Source organism: Betta splendens, chromosome 17 (assembly GCF_900634795.4).
Source record: "Betta splendens chromosome 17, fBetSpl5.4, whole genome shotgun sequence".
Lineage (NCBI taxonomy): Eukaryota > Metazoa > Chordata > Actinopteri > Anabantiformes > Osphronemidae > Betta > Betta splendens.
The window spans coordinates 3,917,945-3,937,479 of NC_040897.2; the positions used below are offsets into that span (position 1 = coordinate 3,917,945).

The 19,535-nt window shown below is 40.7% G+C and overlaps 2 protein-coding genes across 3 annotated transcripts; one reads left to right on the forward strand and one right to left on the reverse strand.

Annotated features, from left to right (window-relative positions):
• Positions 1-53: 53 nt before the first annotated feature.
• c17h14orf119 (chromosome 17 C14orf119 homolog) lies at positions 54-1,196 on the reverse strand. The gene is made up of 2 exons (XM_029130732.3): positions 480-1,196; positions 54-382 (listed from the first exon to the last, which is right to left on the reverse strand). Exons 1-2 carry the CDS (start codon positions 786-788, stop codon positions 209-211), a joined length of 483 nt encoding a protein of 160 aa, XP_028986565.1. The 5' UTR covers positions 789-1,196; the 3' UTR covers positions 54-208.
• A 378-nt stretch (positions 1,197-1,574) lies between these two features.
• acin1a (apoptotic chromatin condensation inducer 1a) lies at positions 1,575-19,024 on the forward strand. Of its 2 annotated transcripts, none has more exons than XM_029130727.3 (18): positions 1,575-1,752; positions 2,977-3,042; positions 3,221-3,332; positions 3,422-3,477; positions 3,642-6,173; positions 8,488-8,643; positions 11,183-11,280; positions 12,961-13,018; positions 14,538-14,577; positions 14,738-14,886; positions 14,996-15,139; positions 15,222-15,399; positions 15,625-15,770; positions 16,843-16,950; positions 17,049-17,156; positions 17,232-17,535; positions 17,613-17,713; positions 17,803-19,024. In XM_029130727.3, the coding sequence occupies exons 1-18, from the start codon at positions 1,615-1,617 to the stop codon at positions 18,118-18,120; spliced, it is 4,812 nt and encodes a 1,603-aa protein (XP_028986560.1). In that variant the 5' UTR covers positions 1,575-1,614; the 3' UTR covers positions 18,121-19,024. The 2 variants fall into 2 exon arrangements, with proteins under 2 accessions (XP_028986560.1, XP_028986561.1); XM_029130728.3 differs by having other exon boundaries at positions 3,645-6,173.
• The last annotated feature ends 511 nt before the right edge of the window (positions 19,025-19,535 follow it).

A 19,535-nucleotide genomic window follows, 5' to 3' on the forward strand; every position in this document is an offset into this window, starting at 1 on the left:
GTTCTGAATCCCACATAAAACTGGTATAATGTGAAGGTCCTAGAAAAAAACAGTTGTTGCTGTTTTTCCCCAACTGTTTTTATTTAATGCACATTTCAAATCTTACATCAAACGTATCTTTATCTTATAACAACTACAATAAACATTTCAAATTAACATCTCCTCCTCAGTTTGTTTGAATCACTTGCTTTTGTATCATAACTCAAGCTCAGTCTCTTCCTGCAGTGTTGGCTACGCTGCGGTAAAAATGGGCGACAAGCTCCGGATCCCGTTCCTCCAGCATGTTCAGGAAACTATTCCTCTCCTCTTCTCCCCAAGACTGAAACCATTGGTTCCACAGGCGCAGCTGGCATTCGAAGATATTTGGCAGATGATCTTTAACCTGGTCCGAGTAACGAAAACAATGAATGGTTAGTAGTGTATTCTAGGGCGTCACTCCCCGGTCCATTTGGAAGTAAAACAGGAACAGTAAAACATACCTGTAGAGTGCGGAGTGAATCTAGTAGGGTGCACACTTTCCCTGGCACAGCCTTCTCCAGCAGGTTCTGCAAGAATCGCTCCCTTTGGGTGGTCGACCAGCCCTGAAACCAGCTCAGGACGCACCGCTGTTCCTGGACGGTGGCATAAGAGATGGGCTCTGGCTCTTTGATTTGTCCCAGGTTCGGAGAAGCGCAGGACAAATTCTCGAGGCTGGGAGGACTGACCACCTCCTGTGGAGCTGATGGAAAGTCCTCCGGGTTGGGAGTACAGCCGCCATGCCTATCGTAGGTCCGGTGTTGGGTTGTCATGGTCCTTGATCCCTGACTGTGTTTAACCTGAGATGGCAGATGTGACTATCACTGGGCTGCGATTGGTGCTGGTGCTTTAGCCACTAAGCCTTGATTGACATGATTGAACCTAGACTCTTAGACGAGCCGCTACTCATCTACTTACATACAGGCACCTAATCACCGTTACTCTAGATAACCTCACGTTACTTAACTAACACTTTAACTGAGAAATTCTGCCTCCTCAGTCAAAAATCAACTTCGCAATTGCCTCAGTTGGTCTCAACTTGCATAGCTGTATGTATAAAAACAATTGTTAAAAGCTTTAAATTAGTTAAATGTTGAAATATTCGGACTGAAACGACTACAAACGCTAATCATGCTAACAAATATAGATCGTTACGCGACTTTTGTGAAGGAGCTCAAGAGTGCGCAGTTTTTGCGCATAGTTTATTGTTGACCCTATTTATTAAAAAAATGGGGGTAATCTCCGATGAGTAAACCCAATAAAAGATTATCTTAAATAACTCCAATATATTTAATAGTGCTGTTTGTTTTGATTCTTCTGCACACTATTAGAAAATAGTGTGGCGCGCTAATGTAGCATTTTCTTGTAATGAAAACAACCTTAACTAAATTAACAGCTAAATGAACATCAAGAGTACACAGCGCATGTGAAGAGGTGTCATGTAAAATTTACAATAAATTAGTAATAAATTCTTATTGTAAAGATATTTACTACATAGAGCTATTTTATATTGGTTAGGGGGAAGTCATTGATGATGACGGTGGGTGGAGGAAGGCGTTGCTCGTCGCTCCGGCTGGGAACTGACTAGAGGAACGGAAAATGGCGGACCTCGAAGACGTTACGCTGGACGGGAGACCGCTCCAGTCCCTTCGTGTAGCAGATTTAAAGGCCGCTCTTGAGGAGAGAGGACTTTCGAAAAGCGGACAGAAGAATGCCTTGGTTAAAAGACTCAAAGGGGTATGTTCTGCCTCCAAATGCGGGACCACGGTTCGTGCGAGCTAACGTTAACGTTGAGCTAGGCTGATGCTCTCTCGAGGGCCGACAACTGAGTATCGTTAACGTTACTGCCGAGTAGCGTAGTAGAGTTGTCGATGTTGCCCGCCACTATTCAGCTGAAAATCCGTCTATTTGCACCATGCAGTGGATGATTATTTTGACTACCATGCACAAATACTCCACTGGTTGCAAAACTGTGGGTTCAGTCAACTTGGTAGCTAATTCCCTAGTGCGTGTCGGTGTGATGTTGTTCTATTAGCTCGTTAGCTCATTTGGCTAACGCTGTGAGTTGTGCTCAGTGGTGGCTTCAGCGATTGGCATGCCGACTGATGTGTTGGCCTTTACGAGTTCAGCTAAAGGACCATTTAACGTTACATCAACCCTTTATAGACTACAAAACATTAAACACAAAACACCAACTCCACGTTTATCAGTAGCTTTATTGGATCTTAAAGCATGTATCCTAGCAAATAAGGCAAGTTGCCTGTATCTCCCTGAATTGGTTTGGTAAAAGTGAACTACTGACTTCGGTCATGTGTGAGTCTGTATGTTTAGTATTACGCCATAAAGCAGCAAGTGGTTGTTTACTTCTCCACGCTAAACGCTTTATGCTAATGTAGTTTCATGCTAAGTTATCTTACTTGTCCAGTATATTTAAATGGATTAATCAGCTGGGAAACTGAGTAGTTGATGGTGTATTGCTTAGCTAATAATAGTGGAATAGGAAATGGAATAGGAATAGGAAATCTTTGCATCCACAATGAACTAGTAAATGCATATAGTTTTACTAAAACATAGTCTCATATGTACTTTCCTGCTGGTGTTGAAACCTGAACCCAAATGTTAATAAATAGCACAGCATTATTACAATATTTGTGTGTAGGGTACCCAAACAACAGTACAAAAGGCATTGCATGTTGCTCTATATTAAATATATTAAATGTTTATTTCCAAACCCTAATTGTAAAGTGTTTGTGTTAAATGTTGTTCAATAACTGCAGGTGACATGCTAAAACCGGAGGCGGAAGGGACAGAGGCTTATAGTTTTCTTCATAGTTTTAATGTTGGCAATAGTAGCAGGCAGTTTATTGCAGAACACACAGTAATTAATTACCATAAATGACCCACTTATTACCTGCTCTTTTATTTATGCAGAATGAATAAAGTGTTTTGGCTTTATAACAGGCTCTGATGTTGGAGAATCTGCAGAGGACCTCCACTGCTCACATTGGACTACAGCCAAACTCTCAGGCGAGTGTCTAAAAGATGCTTTTGTTGTCATTTATCCAATTGAAGTCTTGTTACAAGCTATAAGCTACAGGCTACAAGATCAGACGAGATCATTGGCACACTAATTTTGAATGTCAGTGCAAAGTTCAAATCATCTTGAAGCCTTAAACCCTATTTCAATTGTTCTACCTGTATTTAGATTGGAGAGGAAATGAGCCAGAACAGCTTTATCAAGCAATATCTGGCTAAACAACAGGAGCTCCTAAGGCAGCGCCTGGAGAGGGAGGCCCGTGAAGCCTATGAAACCAATGGCAAGTACTGAAAGAATGCTTCACTGAAAAAAATGTTACTGTAACCATGTCAGGTCATTATACAGAAAGTCTTTTTCTTTCGTAACTAGAGCAAGAGGACCGCTCACAGGTTAACAACAGCACATCATGCCCTCCTCAAGTCCAGGTCAGACATTACTTTTTTAACATAATATATAATTATCATCATTTTGTCTCATGATTGTCTGTAATGCTTTAGGGTTTTTTCTTAAACTAAGTGGTGGTAGATTGTTATAGTTGCAACAGCCAGTTTTCATCAGCAGTGAAGTCACTGCTCCCTTATGTTTTTAGCAGGATGCCTCAGGGGCTGAGCAGCACAAACCACCTGGCCCTTCAGTTGGGGAGGAATTGTTTGATCTGGAGAATACAAGAGAGGGCAACCGGGACCAAGAGAATGACCTCTCTCTCCCACCTGCATCTGGCTCTCTGGCAATGCATGGTCCTGGTGAACACCACCCAGAACGGTGTTCTGCATCCAGTGAAGTCACAGCTGACAGTGATGATGAGGATGGCGAGGAAGATGGTGACAAGGATGATTGGGACAGTAGTGCTCGGAGAGGCCACCAGCAACCAGCTAGAGTACCCACAATAAGAGACCGGTCTGGAGCGTCTTGTCAACCCCAGCAGCAGCACATTCCTTCCCTTTTGTCTCCCCAGCTCCGCCAGCCAACACCTCCCCCTTCCCCACCTCCAGAGTTGTCATTTCCTTTGCCTGACACACCCAAACAGAGCCCCCCTAGTCCAGATGTAGCCCCAGCTAGGCGCTCCTCCAGCTCTGGTTCCTCCAGCAGTGACAGCTGTAGTAGCAGTCCTGAGCCCCAGAGAAGTGGGCATGCTGAGCGCAAGCCTGGCCCTCTGACCCTTTTGGCACGAAAAATGGAGTCAGAGGGGGCTTTCTCGGGAGCAGGGTGGCATGTTGGCGATGGAGAAGGTGATAGGCAAGAAACCAGTTCACCTTCAACTACATTGTTTCCTGCAAGAAGTCCTCTGGAGGGTCTGGTATCTGATATCGCTCACACAGCCAGCACTATTGGCCATCTACCAATGGTTCCAGGCAACACCCAGGGTGTCACAGGAGGACATTCAGTCCACATTCAAGTACCTATGAGTGTGCTCAGGGCCACTGCAAAGGACGAAAGGGACTGTGAGTTGGAAAGGGAAAAGGCACCGGATTTGGAAAGGCAAGAACCAGCAGAGGAGGTTGCGTGGGAAAGAATTTTAGTACTGGCAGGAGAGGAGAGTCAAAAAGCATTTGGAAAAGAGGGAATTGAGCAGCCACAGGCTTCAGAACAAGAAAAGCTGTCTAAGTCAAGAAAGAGTCAACCAGCGCAAGATCAGGAGAGGGAACTAGCTTTGGCTAAGGAAAGGGAAGTGCAAGAGCAGTGCTTGGCACAAGACAGGGCCCTTGAATTGGAGAGGCAAAAGCAGCTTGAACGACAGAAGGCCCTGGAGCTAGAGAGACATAGGAATCTTGAAAAACAGAGGGTTCTGGAGCAAGAACGTCTACAGAAAGAGAAAAGAGAGAGAGAAGAAATGGAGCTAGAAAGGGTCAAGGCAATGGAGATGGAAAAGGCTCTTGAACAAGAGAGAATAGACAGAGAGCGAGCGTTGGAGGCTGAGAGAAAGGAGACAGAGAGAATTGAAAGAGAAAAGCAGGAAATGTTGGAAATGGAAAGGTTGGCGAGAAAGAAAGAGCGAGAAAAGTCCTTGGAGCAGGCAAGACTAGAAAAGGAAAGAGCCTTGGAACAAGAGAGAATAGAAAAAGAAAAAGCTCTAAAGCAAGAAAGGTTGGAGAGTGAAAAGGAGGAAATGGACCTAACTGAAGCAAGGATGAAGATGGTGGTACAAGAGTTGGAGGTAAAAAACACGGAGGAGATGAAGACAGCTCTAGAACAGGAAAGGATGACGAGAGCTGAAAATGAGAGGAAAGAACATCTAGAGAGGGAGAAGTGTAAGGAGCATGAGAACCTTGAAAGAGACAAGGCTTTAGAGAAGAAACAAAAAGAGAAAGAGCAGGAGGAAGAGAGAATTTTTTTTGTTGAAGGAACAGTAGAGAAGGAGAAAGTCACACAAAAAGAGGAACAAGAGACAGTGGCTGAAAAGGAGAGGGAGAGTCATCTTCCTCCATTCAAACGTGGCCATGCGCTTTATCCCACCCCTCTACCCACTCCTACCCTTCTCTCCACAGGAAAGGCAAGAAAGCCTTTGGCAGAGGCTGGGGAGCAAAATGATGCTCCGGTGTCCAGGAATGAAGCAGAGTCAAGTGCACACATGTCACCAACCCCTTTGTCGCCACAGTCTTTATTTAAGAGGTCAATGTTCTTAAGGGATTCCCCCATCCCTCCTCAGTCTTCGTCCACTTCTGTGGTTATCAAGCGACCCTGTACATTCTCTGATACACTTCAGCCACAGGCCTCACATGGCTTTTCCTTGATTAGTCTTGGAGAAGCACAACAGGAAAGATACCAGCCCTCCACTAAAAAAGAAGATACACCGTGTAGAAAAGACGAGTTTGCTGCGGAATCAGTTGAGATACAGTCTGAGAAGAAAAACGTTGTTAGTGCCACACTTGGTCAGACAACTAAAGAAGAAGGGGCCACAGACGTTGAATTGGTAAAGGCTGAACATGGCAATGAATCAATCAAAACTATGAAAGAAGTAGATAAAAGCAGGGAGAAAGGAGATGCAAGGAAAGAAATTAAACAAAGAAGACAAAGATCACCATCTAGTGACTCATCGTCGGAATTGGACTCAGGGTCTCCATCATCTCGATCCTCTAGATCATCAACTTCTCAAGAGAATACCTCCTTCGGAAGTAGAGGGGTGAGTGGTGAATGTGACATCTTTCTCTTGCAATTGAATCACTTTTTGATCTGTTTTAACACTGGTGGTTAATAATTTAATGTAATCTAATTTAATTAATTTATTTAAATCCATGCCCTGTTTATTAGTTATAGTTCCTCTTGTTTCTATACAGAATGCTAAAAACCACTATGAAATTGGAATAATCGAAACCCTAAAAAACAACAGCAATATCCTTTCACAATCCGTTCGTTATTGTGACTACTATAGCAGTAACACCCAAACGTCACAATAAAAAATCTAAAATGTCTTTCTACAAACTTGTTAGATTTTGCCTAATGATGGCAGTTTGACAGCTGAGCTGTTCTGTGGTAGGCTGTGTAATGGGTGCTTCTGGCTCTACACATGGTGTCTCTGAGCTGCTAATATTACTGGCTAATGACACACACGCTCATAGACTCTAAGACATCAAACAATGTATAGTTTTATGTCACAGCGATAATTTCTGGTCGTAGCTTGTTGTGTTTTTCTTTCTCAGAATTAAGCCAAACCTTTGACTGTTTACTCCATTCCATCCTCATATAACATGATTGTAACTGATAAGCAGAACTAAGATGCAATTTTGCTTCAGGTGATTCTTTCCATTCTCTATTTTTTTTGTCAGTGCCCAAATATAATAGCTTAAATATAATACTTTTGATCTTGTCGTTGCGCAGTAGGTTAAATTAACTGAATATCTGTGACTAGGGAAGTTTAGATCAAAGAATGAAATCTATTAATGTCCAAACTCAAGCTTCTGCTGGGCTGCCACGATTATTAATTCAATTATATATTAAACATGTGTTTAATGTGTTAATCCATCAATAATTCGGAAAATATATTACTTTACTTTACTAGTGGTACACAAACAACAGAAAATAAGACATTTCTTAAAAGTTATTGATTTTAGATAATTTATAGAAATGTTTATATTTTTATACTTACTACTCTGCAGATGGTAATGTGTGTCAAAGCAAGGCCAATTTGCTGAATTTAAAGTCCATTTTATGTCCTCCAGCTCTAGGGGCAAATGACTTAGAGAGATAAAAAAGTAGAGACATCCTGCATTTTCTGAAGTGGAAATATTACTACTAACACAATTTAAACCATGGAATAAAAGATCACCTTAGTATGAACAAATACTGCCATGTCTGCAGTGCAGAGCCCATGTTTATTTTTGCATTCAGTGGCACCGTAACAAGCTTAAGTCAAATAACAAACAAAAAGTAGTTTTAGCTACCAAAAGAAGAGTCCAGCAACACAGACATGAAGACCAAGCAACTCTGCTCAGCAAAGCTGGATGTATTAATGTAAGAAAGAGTGAGATTATAGCAGGTAGGCGTACATAAATGAAGCAGAGTATGCTACCTGGTGTAATCCTGGCCAGTACGCATACACTAACTTATACTATGTATGTTTCCCTTTTGTTAATAAAAGAAAAATCACAATTGTAATGGAAGAAACTTGAAACTGGCAAAACTAATAAATCAAAATTTACTGAAAATGAATGAAAATCAGACACTGTTTTGAAAAGCATATGTGCAAACAGATCATAGGAGCAGGTGGATTTTAGTTCTGTTTTTATAAAGGTACCTCCTTTATAAACACAGAGTATTGCCTTGTGTTGGGCACTGCTTATTACCATGAGTCTCAACTGTGTGAGTAAACAGGCAAGGGGGGTGGTGGGGGGTGGGGGTTCTCACTGCCCTCTTACCGCTAGATGGTAGTGTTGTAGTCAAGCTTCACTCATTGTCGGGTAGCTTGGGTGCAATCTTTGTATGTAAAACTGTATGCAAACTCAACCTGTAAGAATCTTTAAGACTTCTTTTTTTAAATTTAGAACATTTACATTTGTATAGGTTTTATTTGTTAAAAATATTTAAATGCGATGTAGATAATATCCAATATAAGCAGAGTTTTAAAAATATTGCAGTATATTGTATTATTATATTGATTGTATTGCCAGATTCTTGCCAATACACAGCCACAACATACAGCAATGTTGATTTCACAAATATGACAGATTATGTTTCAGCTGGATTGTTGAGTACGTTTCAAAATTTAAATACATGGCAATTATGGATCCTTATTTGGAATTGAGCATTTATATTTCAAATGGGGTACTGGTGATGTTTCTAAGATTACAAATGGCTTTTGAAAAATTGGCAGCACATGCTGTGTTTGTAGTTAACAATAGCTCCTCTCACTATACTATGCTACATGTTACATGTCAGATGATGGTTACATAATATTTGTTAGGTGCGTTGAATGTTACTTTGTTTTCTGTGCCTCTCAGGAGGAGAAGCTTAAGAGGGATCCTTCATCGCGGCACAGTGTGACAGTGGAGCCTCAGATGAAGGCTTCAGAGGAGACCTCCAGAGCCTCTCCTCACACAAGAGTGACGTCTGCAGAGAACAGTAGCAGAGCTGCTGATGGAAATAGTCCCACCAAGGTCAGTTGCAACACACCACTGAATCTTTTTAACACTGATAACACCTCTACATTTTTAATGTCTGAAAGAAATTCCTACTAATAAAAAAAAATTGTCTGAAATAGAGTTGTGCTACGGACAATTATTAATATGGGTTTTAGATTAGGCCAGTTAACAGTTTTTACAGACACTTTTCATACTAAATGTTCTTACTATGAAAACAACTGTTACTATAACTACCCCAGGACCTTGTCTAATCTGGATTTGTGGTTGATGTCATTATTTTCCTGGGGCTGCTTAAAGCTGAACCAGTAGGAGATTTCTTCAAACTGTCAACATAATATTTTTTCTTAGTCTACATGAAACGTCTTTGGTGTCAAATTAAAGCAGCATTTATATCTAAAAATCTTTGGTCTCGAACCAATGGACAGACTTCTAATATTCATTCCCACATTTAAACCATTTTAAACTGTTCCTGCTGACATTTTCCCAGATTTCTTCCCAGATTTGTTTCTAACAGAATTTTATTTATTGTGAACCTCATGTACTGTACAGTGATGCAATGTGTTGCTGCTCTAGACAATTTGAAAGAACTTCTTAAGTGTAAATCCACAGTAAGTAAAAGTATAACAGCAGCACTTTAGTGTACGAATAACTAAAATAACTTCTGGACTCTTCTGTAATATCAGCTGGTTTGCTCACATTTTAAAGACTAACTACTAGTGAATCCTAAATTGTATGGTAACAATACACAGATCTTTTTTTAGACTGTAGTAGACTTCCTCTAGAACTAGTCTGGGTCTTGCATCATGCGCCAAAATCTTTCTCATTTTCCAAGTTGAGAACTAAAACTGTTTTTAGTATGAAATACCAGATTTCACTACTAATAAATCATAAACTATGCAGTAATACCACACAGCTCTTTTTATGAAAAAAGAAATTAGCAAACATTCACTTTTTGTGTTCTGCTGTAAACCGTACCATACCAGCGCAGGACCTTTTTGGCACAGCTGGTTAAGGACACATAAACAAATGATGGCTGGCTTGACTCCAAAAACGTATACTTTAGGGGCTGAGATGCTAATTTTGCGCCCAGACAGTTTTGTGTTCTTCCAAAGCGTAAATACATTGTGTGTTGTTATCTTTATATGCGCGAGATGTCGCTTTTCATCAAAAATGTATCATTTATAAACAACATTTTACCTTTAATATCTTGGGCAGTATGATGTGGCCATTATTACTTTCATTCTGTTGCACTCACCCTGATAGCGATAAAGTGCTTTTAAAAGGTTATTGTGTTTTATGTCTTCTTCACCTATAATTGCTTGACCTCTAGGTTCACTACAATCATTATAAAGTTTGCAGTCATCAGGCTGGTGACTGTTCGAGGTCTCTGCATACCTTCATCTGATTGCGGAACCGGTGTCTTGGCATCCGAACAATCTCTTCTTAAATGCAGATCAAGAAGATGATCCCTGATCCATGTAGAATGAGCAAGGTGGAGCAAACACCACTTTGCATTAATGCGTCTGGTAGAGGGCAAACCTTTGTTTCTTGGGACTTACATCTGTGAGCTTTTCTTGTGTTTTATAAAGAGTGTAGAACAGCCTCCATACCACCACAAGACATTTACACCACAGTCATCATTAAAGACAATACACCCCCACAGTACAATGTCTTCACACTCTTGCTTTCGGGGTGATGCTTTATTGAGAAGGTGTCCACTTCAAGAGGTTTTTGCTTATTCATACTGGCTTTAAATAAGGTGCCACTGCTTCTAAGCAGTTATCCTATACCAGTAGCCTGGCTTCTGGTTGGACCAGTTTGTGTTGGACCGTTTTATTGTAAGCCAGACATTTTGCCGTACAGGTTCATAAAATTTCAATTTTCTTATAAAATTACTATTATTCAACTCAATTTTCATTTCTGACTCTACTGACTACTTTGTTCTGCAACATTTGCAACAAGAGCTTTTTTGAAAGTACTAACAGTGAATAAGAAGCTGCAAACCTGGTTTTGTGTACAAATGTTTAATTCAAAGGTTGCCTTTTATGCCATACAACCCTTTCTTTGATGATCATTTTAAAGATAAAATCTTTAGAGTGACAGCGATTGTTTTCTGGGTGGAGGGGGGGGGGTTGCCAGTTGTTGGACCACACACACACACACACACACACACACACACACACACACACACACACACACACTCACACACACCTTACCTGTGCAGTTTTCATACAAATGTCTTTTTGGTATCTTGCTTTATGAGAGACTACATAAGAGACTTGTAATATTATTTCATTTAATTCAATTATAGTTTGAAAGCTGATTAATTGCTCTGACGGCTTTTTACTAACAATAGCAATAAAACACACAGGCCTATTATTTCAGTTTGATTAATCTGTAAAATATGTAAATCTAATATAATAAAGGTTTTTACATTTTAAAATCAAGATAAATGATAAATATGATGGTTTCTTAGGAAAGCTCAATGGTTTTGTTTAAGCTTATGTTCTGACTACAACTTACATACATTACTTTACATTTTTTAAATCTCTAGAAACCTTCCAGTGTCGACCTTCCATCCAAACCAACCAGAGAGGAGAGACAAAGAAAGAGAAATAACAGCGAGGAAGAGGAGGAAAAGGACAAACAGAGGTCTACTTTTACATTTTGCTATGCAGTGGAAACCCACAAACACCTTTTTAAACACAAAGCAAATGAATTATTGTTTCCTTTAGACATTTAAGCTCTAATGACTTAGACACATTGATGCCTACACAACTGTAACTTAGTTCTTTAGTAGTTTTCCTTCCTAAATAGTACACAGCTGCTGAAATCTCAGTCTGACAATATATAAGTTGACAAGATTACAAAGTTTAAAATAATAAATGGAAAAAAATGCAGATGAGGAACCTGAAGAAGGCATGGTAGGACTATGTACACATGCAATAGATCGGTTTTATTGCAAGACAGTGCAATGTGCACAGACAACACCTGAATATCTCACTTCCAGTTCTTTGTTCGGTTTAAGTGTAAATATCAAAATGTTTAACATTAATGCAGTTACAGTTTGTAAATGTAGTTCTACATTCATGGGTAATAAGGTAGAAACATGATTTAATTACAAGACTGAGTAAATTATGTTCAGTATTGTTTACTAATATCTACTTAGGTCACATTGTTCTATAATGGTGGAACCAGCCTTTGCAGTCCTCTGTGTTAATCTCGTTTCCATTAAAGTAAGCGTGACGTCATAACATCTAATTTGAATCCACGACATTAAAGCATAAGGTGTGTTCATAGTGAACGCTCAGCCGTGATGGCTGTAAACGCCAGACCGCTGTTGGATCTATTTCCCGTCAGGCGAATGATCAGACGCCTTGAACCCGGTGTGGCTGCGAACGTACGGGTCCGTCGTTGTACATCATATTCTTTTCATAGCAACATGGCTGTGTTCCGTCGGTCTCAGTAGCGACCGGCCTTTGGCTTTCCGCGTGGCGTCTGTGTTAGAAGGCAGGCGAGGCTTTTCTCCGTGGCAGCTTTCGTTTGACAGCCCGTGCAAACATGACCGCTTCCAGAGAATAACGGCCTCTGGTGAGCGGAGGACGGGAGGGAGGCAGGAAACGCGGCTCGCTGCGACGCATCCGTTTTGGCAGCAGTCGCAGTTTGAATGCTGCGTTTCGAGCCATCGCAGTGTGTTTGCTGTGAAGTTTCCCCAAGTTCATGATCAGGATGAGTGGGCGCGTTGAGGATAGCATGACCGGTCTAGGCGCGCTAATCTGTCGGGTGTCGTCGAACGTTTGCTGTACACGAGCGTAGCATCACTAGAGGAGGACTGCGGTGGATGTGCATTGACTCCTCTCCTCGTCTCAGCTGTTTTTAAAAAAAATAATAGCAAGGCATAATTTGTGAAACGATAACGTGTCTGTTGAAGCGTATTACGCTAGTTTAATGAACGCGTAATTAGCGTGAATGTTGTATTTAAGTGAAGTAGTTGGGACTTATTTTTGATTCTGTTTGTACATGTACATTATTAATGTAATTCTATTAAGTAGTTATAGTAAATCATGTTTTCAGTTTGCATAAGTATTGTGAGATAGGTATTATATTGCTGCTGTTTCTTTGTACATAAATACAACCTATTATATTATTTTTTTATTCCATTGCTTCTGTCAAACAACATATTTAGGCTCAGGTTTTAGCTTTTTTTCCATTGTATCCATTTCTAATAAATGTCAAACATTTCCCCTCTCTTTTCATTTTAGTTTTCTACCAGTCCCCTCTTACTTTCCAAGCCTTTAAAACATGTGTTTTCCTGTTTCTAACACCACACAGGCAGGTGAATGAGACTACTATGGCACAGGCTGAGAAGTCTTCAGAGACCAGCGAGGCGGTAAGGCACTTGAGGAGCCAGGAATCATTTTTGTACTTAAGCACGTCAGTAGCTGAGGCCCATTTTAGCCTTTATTACATAATAACCTGAACACAATATTGGATTGTCTTAATTGTTGTAGTACATTATTAAGTTGCATTTTAACTATTGTAGAGGTTTTAATAATCCCATGGGAAATGTTTATTGTAATCTGGCCGTTTATAAAACCTTGTTAACCCGTCCTGAACAGAAACCACAAGGTTGTGTTCTCACTTTGGCTGATGTTTAAACTCCAAATGATTGCTTTGTTATAAAGGTGCTCATGCTTCTTCCATTGTCCCTATTGGTACCTGCATACTACTTCTGCGACTACTACCGCTACTGCTGCACCCGGTCCACTGTTCCCCAAGAATCCAGACGTGATCATTGATAAATCCCCACGACTTCGCTGCAAAGGGACACCCTGGGCAACAAAAGCTGCCTCTTTTTCACGGACATGTCTGACAAGCACTATTGGACCAGAAGTTTTAAAGATGTGGTCGGTTGGCGAATTAGTTTGACTTTCTTGGCCCTCTATCAAGTAATTTGACCTTTTTAAAGTAATTCTTGACTTTGGACAAGCAAAGAAGTGTGCTCCCATCAGTCATAACTGTTTTGTTTTGTTTGACGTGGAAAGAATTTTAACCCCCCATAATATGAGAAAGTGCAGACATTCTTAATGCAATTGGTGAGCTCTAACGCACTTTGGATTTTGTTAACCTTATGGGATGGGATTGAGTTTTCTCCAGCAAACACCATTCTTGGACACTAAATCCACAATTGTCTGGACTATGTGACCCTCACAATTTTTGTTTGAACTGAAGAACTTTCCATCTAAATCTGCTTCTGCAACAATCATTGCCGTGTTTTTGTTGAACATTAAAATCCAATAATTGGATTCCGACAAACAATGACTGTTTGCACCAACCGTCTGTTGTACGTCTACGTCTCATACAATGAACTTCTGCCAAAACACCTGAGGATGTCTGCTTTGGCAGTGTCAAACCTGCACCCAATGAACTGTTGATACCATCCTTCCAGCCAGCATTCAGATATCCATCCAAACATCTCAGCCACCTTTGATTGGATGCTTGTTGCCTAGATACAGTACATGCAGTCGTGATTTGGGCCATATCCAAACCAGTAAGGATCAGGTGTCAGTGGTACCAGGGAATAAGTAGTAATTTACTCTCAATGTTATATTTCATAGTGTATTTTTTAACAGTTAGTTTCCTTTTGCTGTAGTTTATGGTGGAAAAATGTAACTGTCAAATTGGAGCTACTAATCGTGAATCCAGATTCCATATTCAGGTTTATCAATAACAACACATGTTATGTTAATGTGTTAGTGTTTATTATCAAATAATTTGGAACTGCACATTCTCTCAGGCTGTACCCACATTAAAAAACCTTTGCACCAACCTATTTTTTGAGAATCCTGGCAAAATGTCTGCATCTCACTCCTCCCATGTATTTTGGGGATTTTGTTTTGTTTTTTCAGACACCAAAGGTCTTCTCTCCTCGTAAGATCTCTCTTACCAGTAAGTACTCGCACTTCACACTACAATAGCTATGTAATTATTTTGGCTTAAGTTGCTTTTTCATTAGGAAAAGTCTAAATGAATAGATTGTAATGTTAGTTATATTTTAAATGCATGTGTTCAAGACATAGAGATGACATATGTTGCTCATTTCTCCTAGCACCAGGCACCAAATCATCTCCAGGCACTGGCAGTGCAGAAAGTGAGCAGGACTCTGGGACAGCGGGTGGTCGCAAGAGGAGGTGGGGCTCCAGCACAGCTGTTACAGCCAAGAAACCTTCAATCAGCATCACGACTGATTCACTCAAGGTGACTAAGCATAGTGTCAATGTGACACACCTGGCCTGGCTATGTTTTCTGTGCTGAATTTAAAATTCATTAAGCGTACCTTTTCTGTTGTTTCCCATGTTTCCCAAAGTCTCTCATCCCAGATTTTCGACCACCTTTGGGTCAGGAGGCAGTAGTTGATCTGCACCCAGAAGAAGCTGTTCTGTCTGAGGCTGAGGATGAGGAGAGAGAGTGCACTGACCAAGACCTCCAGATTTGTCGTACAGTAACACAGGTTGGCTCATAACCTGACAAATTATTACAAAATCACTTGCTTTATGAAGAAATGCCTATTTTCATCTATCCCTCTGGTAAAGGTGGTGCATTCAGAGAGACAAGAGAATGGACAGAAAGAAGCAAAGAGGAGCAGACATGAGGAGCAAGAGGATGAAGACACGGAAAGAACAAAGGTGCATGAGGAAAAGATGGACACCCCATTTCCTGGTGCGGTGGAAACCCAACCGTATACCAGCCATGACGTAGAAATCAACACTGGTAATAAACAGCCACATTGTCTTTGTTCACGTATTAGACAGTCAATTCCTGAACTTGAATAAATTATTATACCTTTTCTTTAACTGTTAATAAAAGTATGTATTCTAGACATTATGTAGTTACTCTAACCTTGAAGAAAGCTGGAGGGTGCTATAGCTAATTTTGTTCAGAAAATGGTAGTAAAGGAGCTAGAGTTTTTACTTTATCTTTGCCTTTTCACGCTAGTGACTCCGAGCGACACACTCATCCGTCGCTCCATCAGTCAACAGAAAACGAGTGTCTCTATCACAATCGACGACCCTGTTCGCACATCCCGACAGCCTTCTCCACCTCGTGGCAAAGTCTCCAACATCGTTCACATCTGCAACCTGGTGAGATATATGTCTTGTACTGTGAAAGGTTTCTGTTGAAATCAGTGTTTTTTCACAGTTTTTTACTCATTGCATCAAATCTGTGACACATTGGCATCACAAAAGTTTGCATTCTGCAGACTTCCAATCTTTCACCACAGCCTCTTTCAATAGTTTATTTTCTCATTGTCCTTTTTAGCAGGTAAAATGCTTGCTCTATAGTGCGTAAGAATTCACATTTTGGCCCCTAATGAGCATTGTGTTGTCATTGTCATGCTGCCTGATGATGGATCTCCTAATCAATGTGATTTTTTTGTCTGCAAACTTCAGCTTTGTTCTGGCACTCCCTGTCACTCACATGTTTCAATGCTTTTACTCACATGAAGCACAGGTAGTTTCAAACAAAGAGATCCAGCTGATGTTGAGCTCTGGTCTAGTATTCATTTGCCGACAGGGACTGGTAGAAGGTTGGAGAAGGCCATAAAGAAATACTTAACTTACATTTTTTTTAGTTTTATTTATTGTGATGTTTTTTTTCCCCAAAATAAAACCTCACACACAATGGCATCAAAATTGTCAAGACGCTTGCCTCGGTCACGTGCCTTGCCTGCCACCGCTACCTTCTTAAACAGACTGCTCCGGCCAGTAACATGAAACACATTAGCACTATATTGAAACCTCCAAGCTAGCACACAAACTTATTTTGGAAAGTTTCTTTGCGCAGCAGAAAAAGAGGAGACAGAAGAAGAGCTTATGACTGCAAAGAAAAAGAAAGCTGCATTTAACAAACAATACCAGGAGTTCTATGAGAAATATGTATTTATTATGACAGGTTGTTCCCACGCACCAAACCCATTCTGCATAATATGCAGCGACCCACTCTAATGAGGAAATTAAACCTTCCAGCTGCTTCACCATTCATATATATACCTATTATATTATATTATATTATATTATATTATATTATATTATATTATATTATATTATATTATATTATATTATATTATATTATATTATATTATATTATATTATATTATATTATATTATATTATTAATATCCTTTGTTACTCTGCTCTGTTGAAATGTTGTGTAGGTGAGACCCTTTACTTTAGGACAGCTGAAGGAGCTGCTCAGCAGAACTGGTGCCCTGGTGGAGGAGGGCTTCTGGATTGACCGGATTAAGTCTCACTGCTACGTCACTGTGAGTGTTTTCTCAAATAAAGAACTAGGTCTGAATGGGGCATTTTGAACTTGACCTGAAACAAACATTCATGACGCATGGTTTCTTTCTTTGCGCAGTACTCTAACTCAGAGGAGGCAGTTGCCACACGGACAGCTCTTCATGGAGTAAAATGGCCTCAGAGCAATCCAAAGGTTCTCAGTGTAGAGTTCTCTCATCAGGATGAGGTAAGACCTTGTTGGAATTCGTTTATTTCCACAATGCTCAGTCATTTGTTGCATTAGCGTTCCTTTGTTTTGTAGCTGGACTTCCACAAAGGCTTGGGCACTACTGACAAATCTGGAGCAGACGAGCAGGGTCTTGTTTCTGGCCACGGCCGAGCATCAGGTATACCCTCTCTCCTACCTGAGCGAGACCAGTGGGCCGAGCGCGAACGTGAGATGGAGCGTCGGGAGAGGGCACGAGCAGAACGGGAGTGGGACCGAGACAAGGTCAGAGAGTTTGGGAAAGTGGAGGACAAGGAGGGAGGTCCCCACAGATCGCGCTCTAGAGAAAGACGACGTAAGGAGAGGGGAAAGAGCAAGGAGAAAAAAGCTGACAAGAAAGGTGAGACATACACACTTCACATTTGCCTCACACAATAAAAACCTTTGTTTAATTCCGGTGCCATTTTACTATGCCAGAGAAAACCACTGAGGATCCTCCTGCTAAGCTGCTTGATGACCTGTTCTGTAAGACTAAAGCACCTCCTTGCATATATTGGCTTCCACTCACGGAGGAACAGGTAAGATGCTAAACAACGCTGGCTTAGTTCTTCCAACTTACAGATACTGATGAATCAGGTAAATTGAAAAGTCTTTGTTTTAATTTTAGTATATTCAGAGACAAGCAGCGAGAGCAGAAAGAATTAAGGAGCGTGAGAAACGGAGGCAGGAGCAAGAAGAAGAGGAGGAGAAAAAGAAAGAAGAGGAGCGTAAAGAGAAGATGAAAGCTGGAGGCAGCACAACAGGAGACCGGGCTGAGGGTGAGAAGGACAAGGATAGAGAAAGAGGCCGAGACAGAGAGAGAGAGAGAGAAAGGGAGAGGGAAAACGACAAACGCAGGGACGGCTACCGTAGGCCAGGGGGTGGTGGGGCAGGGGGAAACCGACGCTCACGTAGCCGCAGTGCTCCACGAGAAAGACGGCACTAGTGGCTAATTACCTGATGGACCTGTACAAGAGACCTCCCTCTTCCATTTGCCTTTCACTACATGTTTATAACAAATGAGACCCAAAAAAGGATCAACTGATGTCATCACCATCATCCACCAAGTCTCACATTTCTAAGGCACACCTACACAATTTCATGCTTAAGGGATGCTTAAGGGGGACCGTGATTGTACAGTGTTGTTTCCCAGAGTGCTTTGTCTCACACCCATCAAGGTTTGACAGACTATTCTTTATACATTTGCCTCTCTTTGCTTTGGTTTATGTCTTGACAGCTTAGTAGTATGGCACACTGGATAACTTTTAATGATTTCCCCAGTGTACCCCTTTCACCCCAAGTGTAGGTGCCAATAAAGATTAGCACTCATTCATGATTGCTTCACCGTCTTAACAGCAGTTTGGACGTGTTGTCCTTTTTTTGCTGCATGTAGTCTTAAGGCTGGAGCTGCCGGGCCTGCCTAAAGAGAAAATTCAGCCCACTGGGCTCATCTAAATTTGAAAATGTTTGGAATTTTTTTACTGACATATACTGAAAGTCATGCCTTGAATGAAGCCGTTCGTGGTAGTTTGGACAGGTGTGAAGTAACTTCCTCCTCAACTCTGCTCAGTTCAAGATGAGACGATTCTCTGCGTTCGACTCTGTGTCACAACTGACACGATTATGATCATGTTCTCATTGTGGATCTTCTTTCCTCCTCTGCTTCTCTTCCTCCCATTTCTTTTTCCCTGCAAAATGAATACAGAGAGAGCGTATTAAATTTGTCATCACTAGTTTTAATATTGTTTTTTTTAATCATTATTCTACCATTTTAGTACAAAAGTATGTTTTCTTTTTCTAAGTTCTTTGAGTATCAGTGGTGAATGTACAAATAAAAAAATGAAATTATGTTTCTTCTGTACTCCTTTTTATCATATGGGATTTGCATGTGAAAACATTCTTTTCATATAAGTTCCCACAAATGGAGGGATTAATGTGCACATTCTAAATCAGTGGTTGCATTAATGGTCCACAAGGTGTCAGTAATGCAACACTATTATTCAATCAATTTTTCTCCTTTTTTATTTATCCAAATGTGGTTATCTGCTCATCAATGATTGATTGAAATGTAATGGATTTCCCTGTCCTCTGTCTCCTTGTTTCTTCTTTCTGGCCTTCCTATTTATCCTGCAGAGCTCAGCAGTGCGCCTATGTAATTACAGCCCTATGGTCGCTGAGCCTGACATTTTTTTGCCCTGATGCAACTCAGCGCATCTGGACTGTACAAAGACCAATGAATCCCACACTCACACATACAAGTAAAAAAAGTTAAACTATCTAGAGTTCAAAAAATACATGTATGTAAGCAAGATGAAAAAAAAGGTCCAAGTAAGAACAAGCTTCTAGAACTGTGAGAAATGT

Excerpts from the sequence above, each read along its gene's own strand:
- c17h14orf119 (XM_029130732.3), bottom strand. The coding sequence starts at position 788 with ATGACAACCCAACACCGGACCTACGATAGGCATGGCGGCTGTACTCCC. Across the intron at positions 383-479 it reads ATTCACTCCGCACTCTACAG|GTTAAAGATCATCTGCCAAA; the intron begins GTATGTTTTACT and ends TACTCGGACCAG.
- acin1a (XM_029130727.3), top strand. The coding sequence starts at position 1,615 with ATGGCGGACCTCGAAGACGTTACGCTGGACGGGAGACCGCTCCAGTCC. Across the intron at positions 3,478-3,641 it reads CATGCCCTCCTCAAGTCCAG|CAGGATGCCTCAGGGGCTGA; the intron begins GTCAGACATTAC and ends TTATGTTTTTAG. Across the intron at positions 8,644-11,182 it reads ATGGAAATAGTCCCACCAAG|AAACCTTCCAGTGTCGACCT; the intron begins GTCAGTTGCAAC and ends TTAAATCTCTAG.